The sequence below is a fragment of the Manacus candei genome, unplaced genomic scaffold (assembly GCF_025592945.1).
Source record: "Manacus candei isolate 608988 ecotype Guabito, Panama unplaced genomic scaffold, ASM2559294v1 h1tg000076l, whole genome shotgun sequence".
Taxonomy (NCBI): domain Eukaryota; kingdom Metazoa; phylum Chordata; class Aves; order Passeriformes; family Pipridae; genus Manacus; species Manacus candei.
In genome coordinates this window covers 7,123,852-7,146,996 of record NW_026138124.1, presented here as the reverse complement: position 1 = coordinate 7,146,996, position 23,145 = coordinate 7,123,852, and the positions used below count along the sequence as shown (strand labels likewise).

Genomic DNA, 23,145 nt, shown 5'->3' with positions numbered 1-23,145 from the left:
TAAAGAATTAGTGTGGAACTGTTTCACTCTAAAGCTATGCGTGTGCTTCTAACGTACCATGAGCCTTGCATTTTTGCTTAACTCGATGAGAATTGCCTAACCTTAGATAAGGGATATAACTTTTGTAAGTAAGGGGGATTGAGGAAAGAACTTTTGCAAGTCGGTAGGACGGATCTCTTCCAACTGACACCTGACTAATTAGCATTCAGCATTCAAGGAAAAATGAAAAAAAAATGAAAAAAAAAGAGTCATCCAAGAGGAAAAGAAGTCATCCAACACTACTAAGAATTAATATACGGTTGGAACAAAGACTGTGTAACACTGGACTCTAATTGTAATAAAAGGACGATAGATGGCACCAAAGACCGTGAAATAATTACAGCAACCCTACATAGTGGGAGGCGCGGAAAAGGCGGGATTTAACATGAATGTGTAATGACTTTCGCGAATATAAGGTTTTTGCTTTTGTCATTCCGTTCGACGCACTCATGGAGGGTTATCCCCAGTGCTGTCAATGAAAACGAACGCGATTCACATTGGTCAGACTTTGATGCTGAGTAAATATCTTTGTTTCAGTACCTGTGGGACCGGCTGGGCGCCGAGCGCGGCTACCACGGCCACAACAGCAGCGGCTCCGCCGGCTGCGGGAACAACAGCGCTGCCGCCGACCCGCTGCGGCAGGTGAGGGGGCACCGGGGGAGAGGGGACAAGGGAATCCTCAGGGAGCCCTGGGGGACCAGGGCGGAACAGGGAAGGGGAGCGGGGGAAAGGGGAGCTCCAGGGGGTAGATGGGGAGTCGGCGGGAGAGGGGACACCCAGGGGGAGCGGGGTGCCCGGGGGAAGACCCGGGGAAAAGGGGAGTCCGGGGGAGCCCCGGGGAGCTCCGGGGAAAGAGGGGACTTTGGGCAAGTGGATAAACCAGGAGGCCAAAAGGAGCAGGGGGTCCGAGGGGAGCCCTGGGGGTGCAGAGAGCCCATGGGAGTGGGGAGGAGCAGGGGAAGAGGGGAGCTCGGGAGGAGTGGGGTGTCCGGGGGGACAGTGGAGCCCCAAGGGGATCAGAGAGCCCGGAGGGGAAGGGCAGCTTGGGGAGAGCGGGGGAGTGGAGAGCCCAGGGTGGCACTGGGTGCTGTTGAGAGTCCTGAGCCGCCTGTTTCTCTTGCAGGAGGTGGAAGCCCTGGTCTCCCACTGGAACCTCTACATCAACTTGGGGGGCTTCTTTGTCTGTCTCTTCTCCGTGACTCTCTTTGGACCATGGAGCGACAGCGTGGGCCGCCGTCCGGCGCTCATCCTGTCGACAGCGGGCATAGCCCTGCAAACGTCCATCTACCTGCTGGTCATATACCTGGAGCTGCACGTCGCCTACTTGCTCCTGGGACGCCTTCTGAGTGGCCTGTCAGGAGACTACAACCTGGTCCTGGCCAGCTGCTTTGCCTACGTGGCCGAGACCAGCGACAGGCGTGTGCGGACGTTCCGGGTGGCCATCCTCGAGGCGTGCCTGGGCATCGCGGGCATGCTGGCCAGCATCGGTGGTGGCCAGTGGCGCAAGGCCCAGGTGGAAGTTCTCTTTAATCCCTGGCTTTTTTCCTTCTTGTCACAGTGCATTTTGGAGCCAAGGACGTCTTGGTTTTGTGTGAGCTTGGCTTCACTCTCTGCTGGGCTTTCTGACCTCGTTGGGTACGGCCTCCTAAATCCCTTTCAGAAGAAAATTACAAATTTCCTAACAATGGGAGTATTCCTTTGGAATTTGCCTTGCTTATCATATTTTCTGTGGAAGTCGAGGAATACTGCAGCTAGAGATAAAACACCTTCTTGGTACCACAACCTTTAACCAAGTTTCTGGCCAGTTAGTGACATGATTGGTTCTAAACAGGATGATTAATATTTAGCTAACTAGAAGACAGCTAACAGTGTTCTACTCCTGCCAGAGGCTTAGGCTAGCACATGATTATCTTCTTATAACTGGCTTGGCAGAAATGTGCATGTGTTGGTTTGGGTTGTTTTTTTGGGTTTTTTTTTAACCCCTTAACTATGTCTAATAACCAGTACAACTGGTCTGTCTTCTTTCTTTCTTGGAGTGTGCTTGGATCTTCCTAACTGCAGTGCTCTGTAAGCAACCAGTGCCACTACATGCACACCCTTTTAGCATTCCTCCACTTCCATAGACTTTTGGGCAGCATTTGTCCCAAGGTTGCCAAAATTCACTGACAATAGTAATGGGAGAAATACAAATGCATCATCAGGATTAATAGAGCTGTGTTGTGGAAAAACTGGTTTAGGAATACAACTAAGGTTTAGTTCTTGAATCACGGAATCTCAGGATATTTTTGGTTGGAAGGGACCTTAAAGATCATCTTGTTCCAAACATCTGCCATGGGCAGGGGCACCTTCCACTAGACCAGGATGAAATGTGAGTTTCTTATGAGCTCATCACAGCCTCTGAATAATGTAGACTAACAAAAAAGACTTCAAAGAGTCATAACACAGTTTTAAAGGGCTGGAAGGAGAGGCTGATGGGAAATGTTATAAGAATTCCACCTTTCCTGCTTAGCTAAGCAGTAATTTAGAAGGACATGTAAACTCTGTGCGAGTGTTTCAAAGAAAACAAAAAACAAACAAAAGCTGTGCACGCTGCCCTGGTGCTGCAGACAAAGAGAGAAGGGAGAGGCTCCCAGAAAATCATCTGCTTGAGTTTGTCATTTTTAGACCCTCAGACACAGGGTGAGCAGGCCAAGGAAAATATTTAGGGAGATTTGGATGTTATTTGAGAGAGTTAAATGCCAAGGGAAAGGAGAGTGGTTTACCAGTGACCTGAACAAGTCATTATGTGTTTGAAATCAATTATACCCAGGAGCTCATTAGCAACAGAGAATAAATGCCTGTCCTGTGTGTGCTGTGGATATTCTCTTGGATGCCTATCACACATCAAAACACTCTTTGTCAGAGCCACTGAAGGGTTAATAAGAGACTGTTCTTTCCAGGGCAGTGATTTCCTGGAGCAAGTGGCCAGTGAAACCATCAGTGCAAGAGGGATCAGTGACCAGCAGGCACCAGAATTGTCTGGAGAGTTGGAACTGGAAAGAAACTACTGCAGGTCAGTGAATTCTGCCATTTTGTAAGTCAAATGTACACTGCACAATGTCCTTGTCTCCTAATGTTTAGGACTGAGAAAGAAAGAAGAAAGGTTTTGAAGAGCACGCACTCAGGGTGAAATTCCCTCTTATTCACTCTGATGGGACCAATATGGGGATGCCACCAGAGTGGGACTTCTGAAAAGCAACATTCTTTGTGCAAAATTTAGGCAGGCAACAACAGAGCAAAGATTTCAGTGCAAACCTCAGGGGCACATGTTGAATAACTGCTCTGCCTGAACCCAACCTCAGTTATGATACTAAGAGGTAGTTTTGACAAAGTGTCTTTGCATATTCCCGTGGCTTTGTCAGTTTGGTCATTAGGAGTTTATGTGCTACTGAAAGTCAGTTGCAGCAGAATAGGGATTAAATATTTAAAAGGAAAATCTTGAGTTTGACATTCCAAGAAAATTCGACTGTCAATAATAATAAAGTATTTACTACTTTTAAGATAAGAGAAAATCAATTATGCTGATTTCTCTGATTATTTAAAGATATTTTAAATAAGCAAACAGACAAGTAGTTGATACATGGAAGACAGAAGCAGTGATATATAATTAAAAAATTATGCAGAACACAGAGGTACATTAAAAAAATCTTTAATTCAATTGTTTATTCTAGGACACAGGGGTTCTTTCCTTCTCAGGGGAACACTGCTGGTCCTATCATGATCTTGCAGGGTGTAATCTGACATAAATAACAATGGGGAAAAAATAGTCTTTTACATTCATAACAAAAGGCCTGCAAATAAATATATTTCAAAAATAGAAGGGGCTGACAGTATGTGATTTGTCTGTAATGCTGTCAGTGCCCATAACAGTATATAACAATCATGTACGGTTTGAACATATACACATATACATGTGAATAGTCATGTTAATTGTGACAAGACAGAGGTCTATGCATGAAATCAGGAACACAGAGTCTTTCTTTTATATATATATACACACTTCTCTTTTTTCTCACAGCAGATTTCAGACTTTACAGGTGGGGTGGAAAAGCACTTGGGGAAAATGCCCCTCCAGAGACAAAAATTCTAAAGGTTCCTGGGACAGCGGAAAAGCCAAAAGGTTACCTCATCTTACTGACAAAACTGCCAGCTAACAGCACTGTTGTGCAATTTTATTGCTGTTATCAAGAGAACAGTTTTGCTTGCAGGTGACTTGTCCTTTTCCAGAAGACAGGGCTGTTTCTATACCACTGCCTTGGCAAAGCTGGCATGGAGGGCAGTCCAGCTCTCGCTGCAGCTCTAACAGGAACAGTCACTGCTCCCTTTGCCTCTCCACCTTATGGGCACATGCCTGTCTTATTTGCCCAAGATGGGAGAGTTTGCAGCTGGAACAAAGATGAAGACCAGGTATTGATGGCAAGAGTTATTGTCAGAACTCCCAGAATGTTGAGTACAAATCCAGCTTTGGCCTAGAATTATAAAAAAAGAAGCACTGTTAGTTGAACTGAGCACTTTTTTTCCTTCCTTGCTGGTCGGGATTGTTTGTATGGATAGATTCTGTCTTTGATCTTTCTTTACAACTCAACCAGAACTCCATCAAATTACATTTAAGCTGGTTTTCTTCACAAATATAATTTGTCCTGGGGGAAAATGAGTTTCCATCAGATAAAACTCCTTAACTAGAAGTCCTGAAATCCTTTGAACTCACTCATGTAGAACTTTCTCTTCTGACCTGGCATTTATCCCTAATGTTACTTTGGAATTCTTCTTGGATCACTTGTAAGTTAGAAAAGTTATCAAGAGACATGGCATCTGTGTCCATCTGTCTTTAACACAATGATTTCTCAGGGCATCAGGGCAGCCCAGTGAGATGTGCCAGACTGTCCCCCACCCCTGCAGAAGGACTGCCCAGATGACAGGGCTCTTTGACACCTCTATGCCCTACATGTGAGCTTTTCAAGCACTTAGACATTGCTGTTTCTCATTGGCAGCTCTTCTTGGAACATCTTCAAGAGGTCTTGGCTGTTCTTTAAAAGCTCAATAGCACCTTTCTGAGGCTCTGAGTGAGTGTGACCCTTTATTAATGCACTCGTGTGTCTTCCTTCCATTTTCCATCAGCCCAGCACAGGGAGATTTCTAACACTCTCCCAGGAAGAACCAATATTAGAAAAAGGAAAGACCAAATCTAGAGGTGAAAATTCTGACAAAAACATGATTTTACTCACCATATCAATAACCCTGAGCTGTCCATAGGAGAAGACAATGGCATTGGGAGGAGTGGCCACAGGGAGCATGAACGCCAGCGATGCAGAAAGTGTGCAGGGCAGCATGACATAGAGTGGGTTGAGGCAAATGGCTTCAGCCTGTGCAGGAAGAGAGAGCAAAGAAGCTGGTTTGGGATACCCAAAACTGCAGAGAAATCTTTTGTCAGAAACCTGATTGTATTTGTCCCTGTCAGAAACCTCGTTCTTCATCAAACACTGCAGCCACTCAGGTTTTGGTGCTGCTTGAGACACTTCTAGTCCATGTCTTTATGCAAGAAATGCAAGAATTGATTTTGTGGTCAGGGCTTTGTGTTCCTGAGGCTGCTGTATAAATGGCTAATAATGCTTGCATTCACCTCTAAACCCTGGGAAAAAATTGTAGAGTGGCTTCAAACTGGTTAAGAACAAAATGAAATTATCAGAGGAGACAGGGCAGCCCAAGCTCTGCAGGTGAGTGGATCAGTTTAAGGGTTTGCTGGAGTGTGTGGCCTATGCCAAAAGATTTTGGGGGAGCTTATTGCATTTTTTGTCTGGAACCAGCTTTTCACAGTGCAGAACTCTGTCTACCCCAGCAACAGGAATCTGCAGTGGAAATGCAAAAAGTCTGAATTAGGTCATGCTATCACCCTCAGAGACTTCTGGAAGGCCAGTGGTCGGAGTGAAATACAGTAATGGAATGTTGCAGGGAAGCAAATGCTGCTGCTGTTGCTGTGTCCGTGCAGAACAAATTGGAAAAAACAAGTACAGCTGGCAGTGACCTCATGGGGTTGTTTAGGCCAGAAGGCAAAGTCTAATATGCCAATGGATTTAATCCCTTTACTCTTCCCCAGCAATGATTTTAGAAGGGTTGAACTAAGCACAGTGTATTTATACAGAGATATATTCACACACATACACATATGTATGTTTTAAGTCTCGTATCCCTGTTTGGACACACAAACCAGTGCTTGGCTATGGCAGCCAGTTAATTTTGTCAATTGAGCAGATGTATGCTTGGAGAGGAGTTGAAAACTGTTCTTATAAGAACATTTTGAAATGCTGGAACCTACCATTGAAGCCACAATAGGGAGGAAGAGGGTGGTGGTGGCCACGTTGCTGGTGCACTCAGTGAAAGTGGCAACGAGGAGACTCAACAGGAAAGCAATTGCTGCGTGAGGGATGTTTTCAAGAGGAGTCAGTTGGTTACCTAACCATGTAGACAGACCAGATTCCTGTAACAGAGGAAAAAGGGCTATCAGGACAGTAGGTTGGTGAGGAAATAACCACATTGCAGTCCAGTTACAGTTCTCATGTCAATTTGACCTTCCCTTGTCATAGCAGTTCTCATACAAACTGCTTTCTGCAGAAAAACATGTAGGAGCCAATGTTCGTAGAGAGGAAATGAACATGCTTTCCCTTCCAAAGAATTTGAAAGAAGAAGATACTACATTTATACGAAGACACAGATCCCAGGTAAGCCAAGGAATGTTACCTCACTGCCTTTGGCTAAGGCAAAACCACCTCCCAGCAGAAGCACAATATGCCATGGCATTTTTTCGTGAACTATTTTCCAGTTCAGGAGAGGTGGAGGTGCTTGGAACTTCGACCTGCCACCTGAAATCCAAAAAGATTTTGTAAGCCATATTACATTCTCCAAAGAAAGGAGAACTTCTTGGTGAGACCTGACTTTAGTCTGAACATCAGGAAACCCTTCTGTCAGCAAGACCTGGAATTACTTCCCGAAGCAAATGCTAAAAGCTTCACCAACAAAGGTTTTAAAACTTGATCTGCAAAACCACTAATGAATGATCTGCAACTGCTTCCAAAAGCACAGTACAATGCAGGGAAGGGTGAGCAAAAAGTGTGGCAAGATATCTGCAGAACTGTGTGTGTTTCTGTTGTTTTCTCTCCTGAAGATTCCAGCCTCAGAAGCTTTTACACGTGTATAGCAGAGGCAGGAACACTGCTGGGATAAGAGTTTCCTACTTAGCTAAATAATGAGAAGCAGAGAACTTTTATGGGATATGTGCCTTGCCTAACCTAAACAGAAGCTGTAGCTCTGCAGGAAGAGCAGTTTGAAATCTTATTTAATATTTGAAATTTCCTTTGTAAACCTCAAACGTGAAACTTCTCATGTACCTATTCTGGCAGTTGATTTTTGATGCTTCAGTAAACTCACCTGTTTGTGCATTGGAAAAGCCAGAAGGAATGATGAACAACAAAAGTGAAATAAAGATGGCAACTGTAGCATCAGTGACATAGCTGCAACAGACCAGTCAGATATTTAGTCAGCTATGTTTTCATTTTTATAAAATCCAGCATGCTTATTTTACTCAAATTGAGGAAGAAAAGTGGTAGTACCTTATATCATCTTTGTTGAAAAGAACAGTTGCCCAGCCTGGTATGAACCCAGGTTCTCTTGTAAACCAGAGTAGTACCAGGAGTATGAACAGGATCAAAACTACTATTTCTGCAAATTTCATTCTGCCCAACTTCCTGCTCTCTTCCTTGATGACAGCATAGGCCTCTTTCTCCTTAGCCTTGGCAGAGGGACTTGAACCACAACCAAAATTTTTCTTAAAACTAGAAAGAAGAAAATGGACAAGAAATATCAGAGACATTTGCCAGATAGCCTCAGTTAAGAATTCAAATTTTAGACTCAGTCATAATGTCTTTTAGATATATGAATATTGACATTAAATATATTATAATCATAGCATTGACAGTTGTGGTGGGTACTAACTGCATTGCACCATGGCTTGCCAAGGTGATCAGAAGGAAGCTTCTGCCAAGGGCAGGGATCCCTTCCACTAGACCAGGACAAGGTCAGTGTGGCTGACAAGGCTATATGACCACAAGGAAGTAAAGAGTTGCCAAGCTCTTTAAAATGACAGAAAATGAGAATTTTAAAGGAGGAATTTGAAGATGAAAATACCATTTCAGGTATTACAGCACTCTTGCTATGTAAAACAAGGGAGGCTGGGGATAATACAAACTTGATAGGCTAAGTATTAAACAGGTAGGTAATGTAAGCTGGGTATTGGGGGTGATTAGCATTGGAAATAATAGCACAAGACTAATCCTCTAGGTCTGAAGCAACTCTTGTCACAAAGGCATTTCCTGCTTTGAAGCACAGCAATCTCTTGGGACATGACAACAATGCCACAGAACAGGTCATATGCTGTTAGAACTTCCTATTTGCATGTACAGAGTGTGTTTATCTGGGATTTGATCAGATTCCTCAGAGAAAAAGGTGCAGTATTTTAACAGACACTGAGTGTGCTGTTCTGCTTGTCTCTGTTCTGTGTGAGGAATTTGTCACTTGCTGTGTGACTTTCCCCATCAATAAAAGGATCACTTGTGCAATGAGTCCTTGATCAGGCCCATCAGCTGGAAGGCAGAGGGTGAAGGGTACTCACTTAAAGCCCAAGTACAGTATCTGTAGCCAAATCCATGCCAAAACCAGTAACAAAATCATGGTGGGGAAGGCAAAGGAGAACCAGGAGGCAAAGTTGATGACACCACCATTATTAGGATAGAGCCTGTAAAATGCAGGAAGCTGTTAGCATCCAAAATTCCACATTCTCTTCTGTATTTACTTAATGAATTAGAACAGGGGAGGTACATTAAAGAAGAGAAGCTCACTTCCCAGTAAAGTTACCCAACTGATATTTTTTTCTCTATGCTGCCTGGAAGTCGGTTGTACAGAATGATGCAATTTAGCGGGTTTGTAATCCCACATTCAACCAGACTTACTCATTAACTTGTCCTTGCAGTACCAGATTTGGTGTTGTCCCAGTCAGAGTTGCAATTCCTCCAATACTGGCTGAGTAACAAATAGAAAGAGACATTCCCTTGCAGAGTTTCAAGTGTTTCTGCTCTACCAGATCTTCATTTCTCTTTCTGTCTTCCTCGATTGTCAGGACATGAGCATTACCTGGATCCCAAAGAACAAAAGATATTGTGCCTGCACGACTCAGTATTTCAAGGCTAGGGCACAATGGACTCAAAGCTGAAGGAACCAAATTTCCTCTTTTTAAGACTAGCATTGTTAATTTTTTGATCTTCTCCCATTTTGCTGACACTTCTTGGTGAACTAGGGTGAGGTCTGAACTGCACATGGAGGGGAGAAAGGTAAGAATTCCAGGAGTTACAACAGAGCCAGAGGAGCTGGGCTGAAGGGAACTTGTTCTGTACCAGCATCTGACTGCTGGCACTGGGACTTACAGAAACACTGGAGTCATCTGAAACATGAGGAGAGGGCAAGACAGATGGTAAAGAGATAGTGTTGCTTGATTGTGTAGCTTTGGATTAGAAAGATCATTTTAATCCCTACCCTTCTGGCTTGAAATAGGCCAGAAATTTTCCTGTGGGAATTCCATATTATCTGATCTGTTCCACAGTAGGCAAGAATTGAACTAAGACAAAGATACAGAAAAATATCAAGCCTCATGGAAAGGCTTCAGCCAATGGAGAATGTATTCCTGTTGTTGGTTTATTGATTAGTTATCATCTCTTTGTATCTTTTCATGTGTTTCCAACTTCAGTCAAGTCAGCAGATCTTATGGTGGTTTTGTGTGGCTCCCAGAAGAGTCTCATCAATGCTGTGTGATGCAGTCAGGATGCTTGAGGTGTGTTCTTCTTTCAGAATTTACTGTCAAGTCTTATGACAGTGAAGAAGGCATCAGGTCATCCTCCATCACCCTGAAGAGAAAGCCGCCCAGAATTCACTCACCTGTTTCCTCTTTTTCCTCTTTTTCGTTGGAGTTAACAGGTGGAGTTGACCCTTCCTGCAGCTCAAAGGCTTTGTTGTCGTTTTCAGATGCTTGGCCAGCACCACTGGACTCCAGTTCTGACTTGTGCAGCTGTTCCAGCACTGCCTGTGCTATGGGGACCATCATGGCAGTGGTGGCCGTGTTGCTGATCCACATTGACAGGAAGGCAGTCACGACCATGAAACCCATGAGAAGTCTGGAATGAGAAGGTTTGGAAAAGCTGGATCAGAACTCAGCACTGCAATGCTCTATTTTTGTTGCAAAGAGTTGACTACAAATGCTGGGTTTGGAAGATGCTCAGCAATTCCCACCCAGCACTTCCTCTTACCCTGGTCTACTTTGTTAGCGACACGGTGAGATTTTATATTCTTTTTTTTTTCCAATTTCAACCAATTTTTTATATTCTTATGACCAGGAAAGTAGAACCTGGTAGCTTGGAGCAAACAATTTACCTAGTCAGGTCCTGCTTATTCTGCATGCTTCCAAGGAAGACATGCCATCTCAATAACACATGTTAATGCAGTATAATGTATTGTAAAGAGGAATTCCAAGCTGAATTTTTATCCCAAGTGGCAATCAGTTTAAGCCATAAGGACGAGGATCTCTATTTTTCTGTAATTTTATCCCATCTCTATTATTTAGGATTCTCTTCTTACTCATCTAAAATTCTAATCCTCCTTTCAGTATTACTCTGTGATTTGCCTCAAAATTATTCTTTAGATGAGATGTAGATTATACATAAGATGGAAAGGGGTTTATCTTGTATGCATTTTTATTCTATTGCTTTGTAATTTCCTTCAGTATTCCCTCTCGTTAGGAGCCAAGTCAGATTAAATAGGGTGCTGTAGCCTGTGCATAGCTTAGAGTTCTAGTCTGGAAAATACTTGTTGTTTTGCAAACAAGCATCCTCATGTTTTCTCTTCTCTTGGCAATCAGTGTAGCAGGCAGAGAGTCCATGTTTGCTGTGTTTCATCTGTGGTCTTTCCTGAGTGTCTGAAGCTGTGTCTTACTACCATTGACTCTCTTGTTGCTATTTCTCCACCTAAAGCCATTTGGAATTCAGAAAAGGCACGCCAGGTCTGTAACACTTCATGGGATCCCCCTTTGCAAGGTTAGCTCAGGCACTAACTCACTTGGACTGCAGGAAAGCATTTGTAGGCTGTGATTTGCAGATTCACATAAGAGATGGGGACTAATGCCACATAAGTTCTTTTATCCCATGGTGTTTACATGACTTTTACTCACAGGGCTGGTCTGACACCAGTGATAAGCAAGACCCTCAGGGCCACACGCTTGTGTAGCTGCCAGTTCTCAATGGCAATGGCCATCAGCAGTCCCCCAATGAAAAGCATATTGGAGTCCTTTAAATATTCCTGACAGACCTGTAATGTGGAACAAGGGAGAGAAAATAGTCAGAAGAAGCCAAGAGAGAAGGCATTTTCTGAGGGAGGTTGTTACAAAGGTATTAGCACAGAGTAACTGTGGGTTGCATCTGAACAGTGAATTTGATTTCAGAGTAGCAGCTCCACCCAGAGCTCACTGTGGGCTCGTGCAAGTTGTATTCCATGCAGAAGACAGACAGTTCCCTGTGTAACAGCAGTGGAATAATATTAATAGTAATAATAATAATAATAATGGGAAATAATCCCTGAATAAAAGAAGCTTATTAATGACTGATTAACACATAGGCCAATGTCTATGGAGTAGGATCTCTTACTGTTGTTGAATCCATGATATTCATTAGTGGGAACAGCAGGACGGGCAGGAGAGCTGTGACAGCCAATGGCAGGGCTTCTGTGCACCAGTAAAGTGCCATCACTATGATAACATAACCACATTCGGCCTCCTGGGGGGCAAGAGGGGAAGAGGAGACATGATCAGAACACATTGTATATGGCACTTGGGCTTCCAGAAGGCAACAGCCCTTAATTACATTTATTGCCTGATAAAGGGATTAGAGAAAAGGTTATTTCCTGTCCTTGTCTTCCATGTATCCTCCGACCTATGCAGACTTTAATCAAATGACAAACTGTTCAATAACCTTGTCAGAACTCTGAGGAAAAGATGAATCCTCCAGGGGGCGAAAAAATATTAACTTAGGAAAAGAAACAAATGGATGACTTTGAACCTTTCATGATAAGGGATTGGGAGTCACTGCACAGGATCCGTGATTGTGCTGATAGTGTTATATTCTGTATTTATGTCCTTGAGTTGCAGAAATAATTATGATCCAGTCAAGGCTTCTTCACCTTTTGCTTCACGTGTTCCAAGATATGGCAAACCCCAACTAATCTCAATAGCCTGGATTCCTTGTACTGTAAATACTTCTAAAATTTTTCATTGGATTTTTAGCTCAGTAGAAGCTTTGAAAGGTTCATTTGACAGACTGGTCACAGGTCCTTTCAGCTTTCACTGACTTGTTTGTTTGACAAAAGTATGATCCCCTATTTCATATTTCTCGCCTTCTGAGAAAACATTGATTTAGTTCTGCTTTGAACAACCCCTCCAAATTTTATATAAAAATGTTTTTAAGACAGTCAGATTCAGAATTACTTGTCACAACAGATTTTCATATGGTTGGGCTGGGGATGAAAGTTAGAAGAAGTTATATTGCAGGTTGTGGTGTCTTCCTCGTTTTGGAACTCGTGCAATAATGGGTGACAGCAAATCCAAAGGAAGCAAAACGTGGTTGTTTGGCCTCGGATAAAGAATGTCCACTAAAATATACTGGACAGTATGAATGAGATCGTAGGGATGCTTATTGAAGCTGGATTACAGAGGATTAAAACAAGGAGCTGGGATAACGGCTGGTAGGATTGAATTTGTGGTGCTTTAGAACAGGCTCAGGACTTCTGAATGTGTCATGGAGGGTATGGAGCTGGTGACTGGGATGAAGGGGGGAGCAGCAAGAACCTTAATTATCCATCCCATCAAGCACTGAAAGAAATTGTTCATTTTGATGATCCTTTCTATCCATTTTTGTTCTTAAAAGAGACCAATAGGTGCCCTTTGAGAGACCCTAGCAGGGCTTTGGGATGTATGTCATAGGCACAATGTTTTTGGCTTCCATCCTGCTGTGAACAGGCTCTTGGTAAAAGTGGGGAAAAAGGCTTTTCACAATGTCAGTTTTTCTGTAAGGACACTTGTCTGTCCTTAAGTGAAATTTTTAGCATTGTTTGCTCTCAATTTTAATAGTTTGGTGTCCAGTGCTATGTCATTATAGGGCAGGTAAATAGCTCAACAGAACAGAAAAATGTGAAATTCCATCCTGTGAGCTGCCTGCTCACATCACTGCTGCACATGGAGGCAACAGCTTTTCCTGCTCAGCATTGCCACGGTGCACAATTCTAACCCAAAAAAATCTTCTTACAGGTTGCAAAGGGAAAAGTCCAGGACATTTTAAATTTCTATGTTGTTGCTGACTACATAGAAACCAGAGAGAGTCATTTTCACAGAGGAACTGAGGCAAGACTGCCAAATCATTCCACAGGTAACACCATGGACTTAGTGTATGTAACAATGCCTCCAGCAAGTGAGTTTGAACTTGTGGCCTCAAGACAAAAAAAAATAATCTCTCTCTGGCTTCTTAGAACTCTTCTGATTCAGATCTCTTTTCCCTTCAGTAACTCTTTTGACTATGAAAAGTTGACTAGCAAAAAAAGGTACTTTTTCTGTTTTTCCTGCTAGTAAGCTTTTAAGTAACAATTTAAACTATTTTATTTGCATAGTGAGAGAGTAAGGTGCCACGCCTGAACAGTTACCACATTGCACCTCCAGCCAGTGCCACTCTATCATTCACGCTCACAATCCTCAGGTCAGAGCTCCAAAGTCTCCGATAACACTGAGAGCTGTGAGGAAGAAAGAGCTTTGGGACAGGCAGGGAAGAGTTAGTGAAGTGCAGAAGGAAGCTTGGAGAGGGAGACTCTAAACTGGGAGTCAGCAGGGATCAGGAGACAGGCACAGGCAGAGAGCAGAGGAAAGAGTTATGACTGGATGTCCAAAGAGCAGTGACAGGAGAGGTAGATCGGGATGAGTTATTTTAAGCTTCTGGGGCTGTAATAAGAGACCTGAAGGCCAGAGATGAGATATTTCTACATGATGAGATATTTCTGCATGAAGAGATTGAGAGTGTGAGAAACGTGCCAGAATGAAGAAGCAGCAGAAGGCTGGCAGGCTGCTGGCTCACAGAGCTCTGTTTAAATGGTCAGTGGTCAGTGTCCCAGATCAGGGATCAAAATGATCAATGCCCCACTACTACAGCTGCTTGTAGTTAACTTTTTCTGTAGTTAACTTAGGTACCCTAAGCAAGGTATCTTCAAAACTTCATTTTAAATTGAAAATCCTTGGTTGGGAAGATTCTTACAGAAATATGCTAAACCAAGAGTGAAATACCTAGTATTTTTCCTTATGTGTCAGAATGCCTTGTCCCTCTGACCAAGGAAAATGCCTCTTCTACATGGCAGTGACAACAAGGAAAAAGAAGATGTGGACTGGATACTGTTAGAAAATCAGAAGAGTGTTTAAATTGAACCTTAGATTGGAACTTAGGTTACACTTACGTGTGAATCTTCAGCATAGAAAGTCCTTTGCTAAATCAGTCAGATACAAAGCAAAAGTCATAAATCACATGTCACTGAGTGTTCTTTTAGAAGATGCAATTACAGATGTATCTGTTTATCCATCATTGCTTTTATACTGCCCCAATATCTGTAGGTGTCTGATCAGAAAACAAACAAAAGAGATCTTCAAGCAATAAATGAAGGTTCTCTGAGAAAGAATCTGTGTGATCTGTTCACTCTGTCACTTACAAGGAGCAACTCTGAGATGCAGAGATTTGGCTTTTAAATTGAACTTAAAAAATCCTTACCTTGGTATGCACCACCAGAGGAAGAGGAAGAGCGAGAAGGGGTACTAAAATTATGATGAGGTATTTCTTGAAGGCCAGGAGCACCTCCAAGATGCCAGCCATGGTGCTGGAGCTAGCCCAGTGCTGAAGGCCTGGGATCTGCTGCTGGAGACTTTATAAACACTGGGGAATATTAACCATTGACCTCAGGAGATTGGGTGTTGATTTTGGAACTGTAATCGGAGAAAGAAGGAAGGGAACAAAGAAGGGAGGAGACAGCAAAAGAGTGTCAGACCAGGAACTTTCTTAAGAAATCTTCCTGAAAGGTGGACAGTTCAGGGCAGTATTAACTCCTTGTAGACCAAGTAAATTTATTAAAAGCAAACTGAAAGTACCTAATTTTTAAAAAATATTAATGGTTTTGTCTTTAATAATATAATCTTTGAATAGGTACTGTCATTCCTCCTATAAAAAAAGGGAAACTGCTCCCTCCAAAATTGGTTGAAAATTGCTTTAAAAATATGTAGAGCACTGAAAACCACATCTGCATCTCTAATAATCAAATACAGGCATTAGAAACAACGATGCAAAATGTTATATAAACATCATTGTGTTCACTAAGAAATTCAATCTGGGTAGCATAATCCACTGGGCAGAGCTCCTGTCACCAGGTGCCACATCAAGTTCCTGGCACGCAGGGACTGACAGTCCTTACCCTGGATCTTAGTGGACTGGGAAAAACTTGGCCACAGGGCATCACTTTGCAGACATTGGGCTTTTTTGTTTCACCTTTCAGCTCTTGCAAGTTTATAGGCACAACTTTGGGAACCTGGAGGATGTACTGGGGGCAAAAAAAGTAAAGAAAAAAAAGGCACTACAGGGAAATTACCAGAAAATCTTGTCCCGGTTGCAGGAAACCTCCAAAATACAAGCTGTGAATTACTAGAATCTGTAAATACACAGGAATGGAACCAAACTTTTTGATGTGTCTCATTAATGTCACTTTGATGGCTTTATTTGGTAGATCATACAAGTGCATGCCTCATATAAAGATTATAACATTTCCATTTTATTGGTATAAATTGTCTTGGTGCTGTTTATAGCTTACTCAAGCAGAGACACAAAAAGGGAAGCACAGACATTAGGTCATCTGATGTCGGCTCCACAAAAAGCTTCTGCTGTTTCTCTCTCCCTTTTCTGCCAGGGCTTGTTTTCTTTCAGCAATGTGCTTATGATGGAAAACCAGTGGGGTTTCAGTGGCCAGAGCTGCAAGCTCGACTTGGACATACTGCTCACAACAAACAGAGCTTTAGCATTTCACCCTCAGTACAAAAATAATGAGAAAGAGCTTTCAAATGTATTATATTCCCCCACATTTTTGCATCCATTTAATGTTTAATTAGTGTCTGAAAAGGTGTATTGGCAAAATCAGCCAACAGCAAGGTATTTTTTTCTATGTTTTACTCTAATGCCCTAAGGTTGCAATGAAAATCTAAAAGAACACATCATTTTTGCATCTCTCCAACTGCAGCCTCATCTGTGGAGTGTAAATAACAACCTGGAAGGGTCTCAGCTGATGAATTGTGCCTATTCTTCACAAGCAACACGTCCTCAGCAATCATTTCCTCTGTCATGTGAGTCACAATACCTGCAAAGATGCTAGAAATGAGCTCTCTAAGTGTGTTATGGTTTGTCTTGTTTGAGCTTTGCCTGTGGCCCACTGACAGTCCCTTGGAGTTGTCAAAGGAGCAATGCCAATTTACGTTAGTTTGGAACAGTTTATATAAACGGGTTAATCTAACACTCTGAATCGCGTGCTTTGAATTCTAACAGCAACTTGGTCTTTGCTCACTGATCTGCTCTTTGAGACAGACCTCATAGGAAACCAAACAGCACAGCCAAAGCCTCTTTTATTAACTGAGCTTATACATTATTTTGTCATTTATAAAAAGAAGTGTTTTCTAATGTGCTGTGAATTAATATAAGCGATCACATATTGCTAATGACAACATTTCACGGATCCAACTGCATTTAAAATGTTGACTTTTGCTTTGTTTGGAGAGAAGAAAAAAATTTCTACAGCCATCAGGCTGGGGAGCAGCCCAGTAGAAAAGGACCTGGGGGTGCTGGCTGACAACCGAACTTGAGCCTGCGTGTGCCCAGGTGGCCAAGGGCAACCTGGCTTGTAGCAGCAATAGTGTGGCCAGCAAGACTAGGGCAGTGCTGGCCACTGCTGAGGCCAGACCTTGAGTCCTGGGTTCAGTTTTGGGCCCCCCACAACAAGAGAGGCATTGAGGCGCTGGAGCATGTCCAGAGAAGGGAACGGAGCTGGGGAAGGGTCTGGAGCACAAGTCTGATGAGGAGCAGCTGAGGGAGCTGGGGGGGCTCAGCCTGGAGAAAAGGAGGCTCAGGGGGGACTTTATCAGGGTTAGAGGGGAAGATGAACAAGGGATGGCTGAGGTCACTCGTTTTGTTCAGCCTGGAGGAGACCAAGGGGAGCCCTCATCGAGGTCTGCAGGTTCCTCATGAGGGGCAGAGGAGGGGCAGGGACTGTTCTCTCTCCTCTGGTGACCAGCGACAGGACTTGAGGGAGTGGCATGAAGCCATGCTATGGGGATTTAGATTGGATATGAGGGAAAATTCCTCCACGGAAAGGGTTGTCAAGCCCTGGCAGAGGCTGCCCAGGGCAGCAGCGGAGTTACCATCCCTAGAGGGATTTAAGAGTGTGGATATGGCACTAGGGGACATGGTTTAGCGGTAGCCTTGGCCATGATGGGTTAACGTCGGTCTCGATGATCTCAGAGGGCTTTTCCCACCTCAACAATTCTATGAAACAACACGCGGCGAGGGGGGGAAGGTGTGGGGGGGAGCTGAGCGCCGCTTCTTTATCACCGGACTCGCTGCAGCGGCAACTCCGAGGGATCCCGGGGACTCGCTGAATCCTCCCGGCTCCCGAGGGCGGCGGGGCGGAGCGGAGGGGCCCGGCCCGGGCGGAGCGGAGCCTGTGCCGGCCCGGCCGGGCCGCGCCGCTCCCGCCCCGCCATGGCCGCCATGGCCGAGCCGCCGCCGCCGCCGCCCGGTGCCCCCCCGGCGCCCCCCGCCCGCCGCCGCTTTCGCCCGGGGCTGCTGCCCGCGGCCGAGCCGGTGCTGTTCCTGGCCACCGTGTCCGTGGTGCTGCAGGGCCCGCTCACCACCCAGTACCTGTGGGACCGGCTGGGCACCGAGCGCGGCTACCACGGCCACAACAGCAGCGGCTCCGCCGGCTGCGGGAACAGCAGCGCTGCCGCCGACCCGCTGCGGCAGGTGAGGGGGCACCGGGGCAGAGGGGACAAGGGAATCCTCAGGGAGCCCTGGGGGACCAGGGAGGAACAGGGAAGGGGAGCTCTAGGGGATAAATGGGGAGTCGGCGGGAGAGGGGACACCCAGGGGGAGCGGGGTGCCCGGGGGAAGCCCCGGGGAAGCTCCGGGGAAAAGGGGAGTCCGGGCGAGTGGATAAACCAGGAGCCCAAAAGGAGTAGGAGGTCCGAGGGGAGCCCTGGGGGTGCAGAGAGCCCATGGGAGTGGGGAGGAGCAGGGGAAGAGGGGAGCTCAGGAGGAGTGGGGTGTCCGGGGAGACAGTGGAGCCCCAAGGGGATCAGAGAGCCCGGAGGGGAAGGGCAGCTTGGGGAGAGCGGGGGAGTGGAGAGCCCAGGGTGGCACTGGGTGCTGTTGAGAGTCCTGAGCCGCCTGTTTCTCTTGCAGGAGGTGGAAGCCCTGGTCTCCCACTGGAACCTCTACATCAACTTGGGGGGCTTCTTTGTCTGTCTCTTCTCCGTGACTCTGTTTGGACCATGGAGTGACAGCGTGGGCCGCCGTCCGGCGCTCATCCTGTCGACAGCAGGCATAGCCCTGCAAACGTCCATCTACCTGCTGGTCATATACCTGGAGCTGCACGTCGCCTACTTGCTCCTGGGACGCCTTCTGAGTGGCCTGTCAGGAGACTACAACCTGGTCCTGGCCAGCTGCTTTGCCTACGTGGCCGAGACCAGCGACAGGCGTGCGCGGACGTTCCGGGTGGCCATCCTCGAGGCGTGCCTGGGCATCGCGGGCATGCTGGCCAGCATCGGTGGTGGCCAATGGCGCAAGGCCCAGGGCTACATCAACCCCTTCTGGCTGGCCTTTGCTGCCTCTCTTGCTGCCACTCTCTATGCTGCTTTCTTCCTTCGGGAGTCAGTGAAGCAGAGGAGACCGGCCAGGCTGTTCACGCTCAGCCATTACAAGGCTGTGTACAGGCTGTACATGGCCCCAGAGCACCCGAGCTCCAGGTGGAAGCTCGCTCTTTACTCTCTGGCTTTTTTCCTTCTTGTCACAGTGCATTTTGGAGCCAAGGACCTCTTTGTTTTGTATGAGCTTGGCTTTCCTCTCTGCTGGGCTTCTGACCTCATCGGGTACGGCTCCGCCGCCAACTACCTGGCTTACCTGAGCAGCCTGGGAGGGCTGCGGCTGCTGCAGCTCTGCCTTGAAGACAGCTGGGTGGCAGAGATGGCATTGATCTCAAACATTGCCGGACTGGTTGTGATTTCTCTCGCTACCACGACAGCACTGATGTTTACAGGTGATGCTAAATTCTTAAATCCTTGTATTTCCAGCTTAGCGCAGAGATGCCAGTAGATGCAGGAGGGCACTGTGCTGCTGAGAGGTCAAGCACACAGAGGAAGTTCTGCCTCCATTTCACCCTGCGCACCAACAAAGCTGTGTCTTGCTGATGGCAATGTTGGCCAAACACTAAAGTTGAATGTGCATCCATATTTCCTAGAATATTAGGTTTCCCAGAGCTGTATTACAGTGCATACACAGGCTAAAGTGGATTATAGGATCTAGGAGGATGAATTGAGTCTAAATACAGCAGGGAGAAACTGCCTGCAGCTACAGGTTTCTGGGACTGACTTTGGAGACTTTATTTTTCAGCTGAGCTTTCCCTAATGTGCTGTATCTTGCTCACAGGTTATGGGATTCTGTTCCTTTCCATGGCAGCCACTCCAGTCATCAGATCCAAGCTCTCCAAGCTGGTCAGCGAGACGGAACAGGGTAAGGAGTTACCTGGTGTGCTTAAGCCAGGTCCTGAAACACTGTCTTCTTGGAACACTGAAACCAAAATGTTTGAGGAAGTTAGGACTTCTGTGGTTCCTCTGGACTCCTGTGACCTTGCACTCACCTTCAGACCCAGGATAGCATTTTATTTTTTTTCAGAGTAATTGTCATTCATTGATTTACACTTGCTGCATTTTCAAGATGAGGACAAGGAAAAGCAAGATGAAAAGAATTTGCAGGAATGGTTCATTAATCTGTTCATCTCCAAAAGGTTTACAAGGAGCAAGAGTTAAAATGGGTTATGTAACAAGGAGAAAAGAGCGATTCTCCTGACCATAACTTTTCTCTGTAGATCAGTAACAGGGGGAAGACCCAGATGAGGTTGGAGGGTTATATCATTGACTGTGGTAAAAGATCATGGATAACCTGTAGGAGGAGCATATTTGCCTTTTGTCCAGTAATATATTTGGAGATTGTGCACTTGCTGTGAAACATGGCATAGGAATGTGTCTGAGGCAGAGGGAGGAGGGAGTTGAGGTAGGGGAGATTTTGCAGAATTCACGTTTCTTATTTTAGAATGAAGATGGTGCGTACTCCACACCAGATTATGATGCTAAATCTATAAATTGCTGTCTTCTGCTGTACTTAATATTTAACAAGTGATAAGATATGCTGTTCAGTAAACAGATCTATATAGCCCTAGTCTGAAGCATTTACAATCCAGCTGATAGATAATATCCCTGGTCAGCCCAGGCGATACCAATTCCACAGGTCGGTGAGATGGTCCTGGCTACAGAGAAGCAAGTGGGACAGGTTTAACCTGCCAGGCCAACTCTGTGCCCCAGCTTACCACACTTGATACTCACACACCAGTTTTCTGATGGGAAGTGCAAACCCTTAGGAAGATTCACAGAATCCCACTGAAGGTGATGTGTTAAAGCCATTTGCAGGCATTAACCACCTGTCTGTCTCACCATTAATCTCTTTTCTCTTTTCCAGGTGCTCTCTTTGCTTCTGTTGCCTGCGTGCAAGGGCTGTGTTCCCTCGTGGCTACAGGAGTGTTCAACTCTCTCTACCCTGTGACCTTGCACTTCATGAGAGGATTCCCATTTCTCTTTGGGGCTATAATCCTTCTTATTCCGGCAGCTATCATTGGGTAATTTAGTTCAAATTTCTAAACTTTGCCACAGGACCTGTGAAATGTCATGTGGAAAATATTATTTACTCTTCTTAGGAGAGGCAGTTTTTAAGGCATATTTTCAATTGAGCTTATGAAAGGGTGTTTGGTACCCCAGTAAACAGAGATGCAGGTCATTTCTTCTGGAATCTGAATCCTAGGGATAAACCTGCAGCCTGAGTAATGTAGCTGCAAATATTCAGAATGCTTCAAAGTTTCACTCCACCCTCAATGGAATCCAAAACCTTTCCAAAACGAATTTGAAAGTCCTCCTTTATGGGAGAGATGGAGCTCTCAGCAGTCTCTCTCCCTGTCATTTTTCTAATAATTAAAGCAAAAGTTGTATTGTGATAGAAAACATCCCGTGGTAGGTTCTGGGAGAAGGAATGTGTTGGGATTTGCAGTAGAAGTGCAACAGCTCTTGGCAGGGTCATTTCGTTCTGTTCCTTTGAAACTTTAAAACTCACTTAATTCAGTGACATCCCAGTGTGCCTTCAAAGGTTCTAACTGTTTGTTCTTTCCTAGGTGGATTCAAATCTGGGACTCAAAACATGACTACAATCACTTCCAAGATCCCCCATCCCCTGCAAAAGACTGAGCAGCAACTTAGCAACAAGGAATTGGCCAGCACAGCAGTGTCCACCTGAAGACTGCTCTTTACTCTTCCCTCAATGGACAGATTAGTGTGGGAGGGACACCCTCCTTGCCCCTACTAACTTTTAAATGCCAGGTAGTTGGAAATCATGGCTCTGACTACAGGAGGAACCTGATTTGCAGATGTGAATGCCTCCTCGACATTTGTTGGCTCATCTGTGAGAGAAAACCCGAGAGACCCAAAAGCCAACCAAGCTGTTGTGGGCCATTTGCAAGGCTGGTTAATGGTTTGGGGTTTGGAGAAGGCACCGTGACATGCTTTTAAGGGAGAGAGAGGACTGAGTTCTGGTTTAATTGCCAAACACATTCCCCTCTGAGTACTGCAGTGTGTAGCAGGTGAGCTTTTGGTGTGGGTGAGGCATGGACTGAAGCCTGCAGAGCCAGACTGAAGCAGAGGTACCCAATAGTGTACTGCTGAGGAGGAAGATCCATGATCTGGATCAGCATGTTGCCTGTAAAAATCCTACAAGTGTCACATGCCAGACCAAGCTCCCACAGAAATCCTTGTGGAGAGGGCTAGTTTAGCACAAGAGTGCTATTGCTGTCCTTATTGACTGAACCAGCTTCAGTTTTGCAAATTAAAGGTGTCCTAGGAAGAGGATCTAACTCATGAAGCATTTATAGGAGTGCCAGTTGCATGTCCTGCCTGTTTGCAGCTCAGCCCAGGATCTCAAAGGTGCTTTTAAAAAGTAACAGATCGTCTGAGAATACTACAGCGCAAACAGAATATATCCCGAGTTGGAAGGAGCCCACAAGGATCATCAAAGCAACTCCTGTTGGTGCCTTAATTGACAGTTGCCAAAATTGATGGATTTGAGGCTAAAATTGCCAAACTGGGCCCTCCTAAGTGAAGCCCCTTATGCTGTAGGTGTGCCCTAGTGTCTGCTGTGCTTATGGCAGAGTCCTTCCTCACCAATACACTGTGCTGTAGTGATGAGCTGGTGTGGGACTCGTGTCTTTAAGGTTAATTTTTTGTTGTTGTATGGGGCACAAATTTATGTTGGTGACCTCAGTTGTGCTGCCTCTCTCAGGACCTGTTGATGCCAGGAAGCAAATCTCATGTTCATGGTGCTTACAATTGTTCCTTTCAAAGCATTGCCTGTATTGCCACAATCCTGTTTTCTTCCAAGTGCCATAAACCAGCAGTTCTGTGTACACTGCACTGCGCACACTGTTCAAGTACCGGCAATAACGTCATTACTATTCCTTTCAAAATGAATAAAACCTCCATTCTCTTTTATGGCTCATAAAATGACAGATTTCTTGTGCAGCTGTTGATATCGTTTGTCCTTGCCCTGTCGG

At 45.2% G+C, this 23,145-nt stretch overlaps 2 protein-coding genes and 1 long non-coding RNA gene across 3 annotated transcripts; 2 read left to right on the top strand and 1 right to left on the bottom strand.

The window, feature by feature from the left end:
- The first annotated feature begins 306 nt into the window (after window positions 1-306).
- LOC127481010 (uncharacterized) lies at window positions 307-11,375 on the top strand. The gene is made up of 5 exons (XR_007908077.1): window positions 307-681; window positions 1,163-1,552; window positions 2,979-3,091; window positions 10,144-10,449; window positions 11,033-11,375. It is a non-coding gene; the product is annotated as an uncharacterized LOC127481010 (long non-coding RNA).
- On the bottom strand, window positions 3,731-15,115 carry LOC127480992 (solute carrier family 13 member 2-like). The gene is made up of 12 exons (XM_051809792.1): window positions 14,964-15,115; window positions 11,814-11,942; window positions 11,342-11,478; window positions 10,057-10,292; window positions 9,078-9,258; window positions 8,741-8,863; window positions 7,683-7,904; window positions 7,501-7,583; window positions 6,814-6,935; window positions 6,392-6,553; window positions 5,304-5,441; window positions 3,731-4,547 (listed from the first exon to the last, which is right to left on the bottom strand). Exons 1-12 carry the CDS (start codon window positions 15,063-15,065, stop codon window positions 4,416-4,418), a joined length of 1,767 nt encoding a protein of 588 aa, XP_051665752.1. The 5' UTR covers window positions 15,066-15,115; the 3' UTR covers window positions 3,731-4,415.
- Window positions 15,116-17,951: 2,836 nt separating this feature from the next.
- SLC46A1 (solute carrier family 46 member 1) lies at window positions 17,952-23,095 on the top strand. Its single transcript, XM_051809797.1, has 5 exons — window positions 17,952-18,245; window positions 18,684-19,536; window positions 19,926-20,009; window positions 21,012-21,168; window positions 21,715-23,095. The coding sequence occupies exons 1-5, from the start codon at window positions 17,985-17,987 to the stop codon at window positions 21,785-21,787; spliced, it is 1,428 nt and encodes a 475-aa protein (XP_051665757.1). The 5' UTR covers window positions 17,952-17,984; the 3' UTR covers window positions 21,788-23,095.
- The last annotated feature ends 50 nt before the right edge of the window (window positions 23,096-23,145 follow it).

What these genes read in the sequence shown, in the direction of transcription:
- LOC127480992 (XM_051809792.1), bottom strand. Translation starts at nt 15,065, where the DNA reads ATGGCTGGCATCTTGGAGGTGCTCCTGGCCTTCAAGAAATACCTCATC. An exon ending in CTCTGGTGGTGCATACCAAG is followed by an intron (nt 11,943 to 14,963) that starts GTAAGGATTTTT and finishes CTTGCCCCCCAG; the next exon opens with GAGGCCGAATGTGGTTATGT. An exon ending in AGAGGAAAAAGAGGAAACAG is followed by an intron (nt 9,259 to 10,056) that starts GTGAGTGAATTC and finishes TTTGGGATCCAG; the next exon opens with GTAATGCTCATGTCCTGACA.
- SLC46A1 (XM_051809797.1), top strand. Translation starts at nt 17,985, where the DNA reads ATGGCCGCCATGGCCGAGCCGCCGCCGCCGCCGCCCGGTGCCCCCCCG. An exon ending in CCGCCGACCCGCTGCGGCAG is followed by an intron (nt 18,246 to 18,683) that starts GTGAGGGGGCAC and finishes TTTCTCTTGCAG; the next exon opens with GAGGTGGAAGCCCTGGTCTC. An exon ending in ATTCCGGCAGCTATCATTGG is followed by an intron (nt 21,169 to 21,714) that starts GTAATTTAGTTC and finishes GTTCTTTCCTAG; the next exon opens with GTGGATTCAAATCTGGGACT.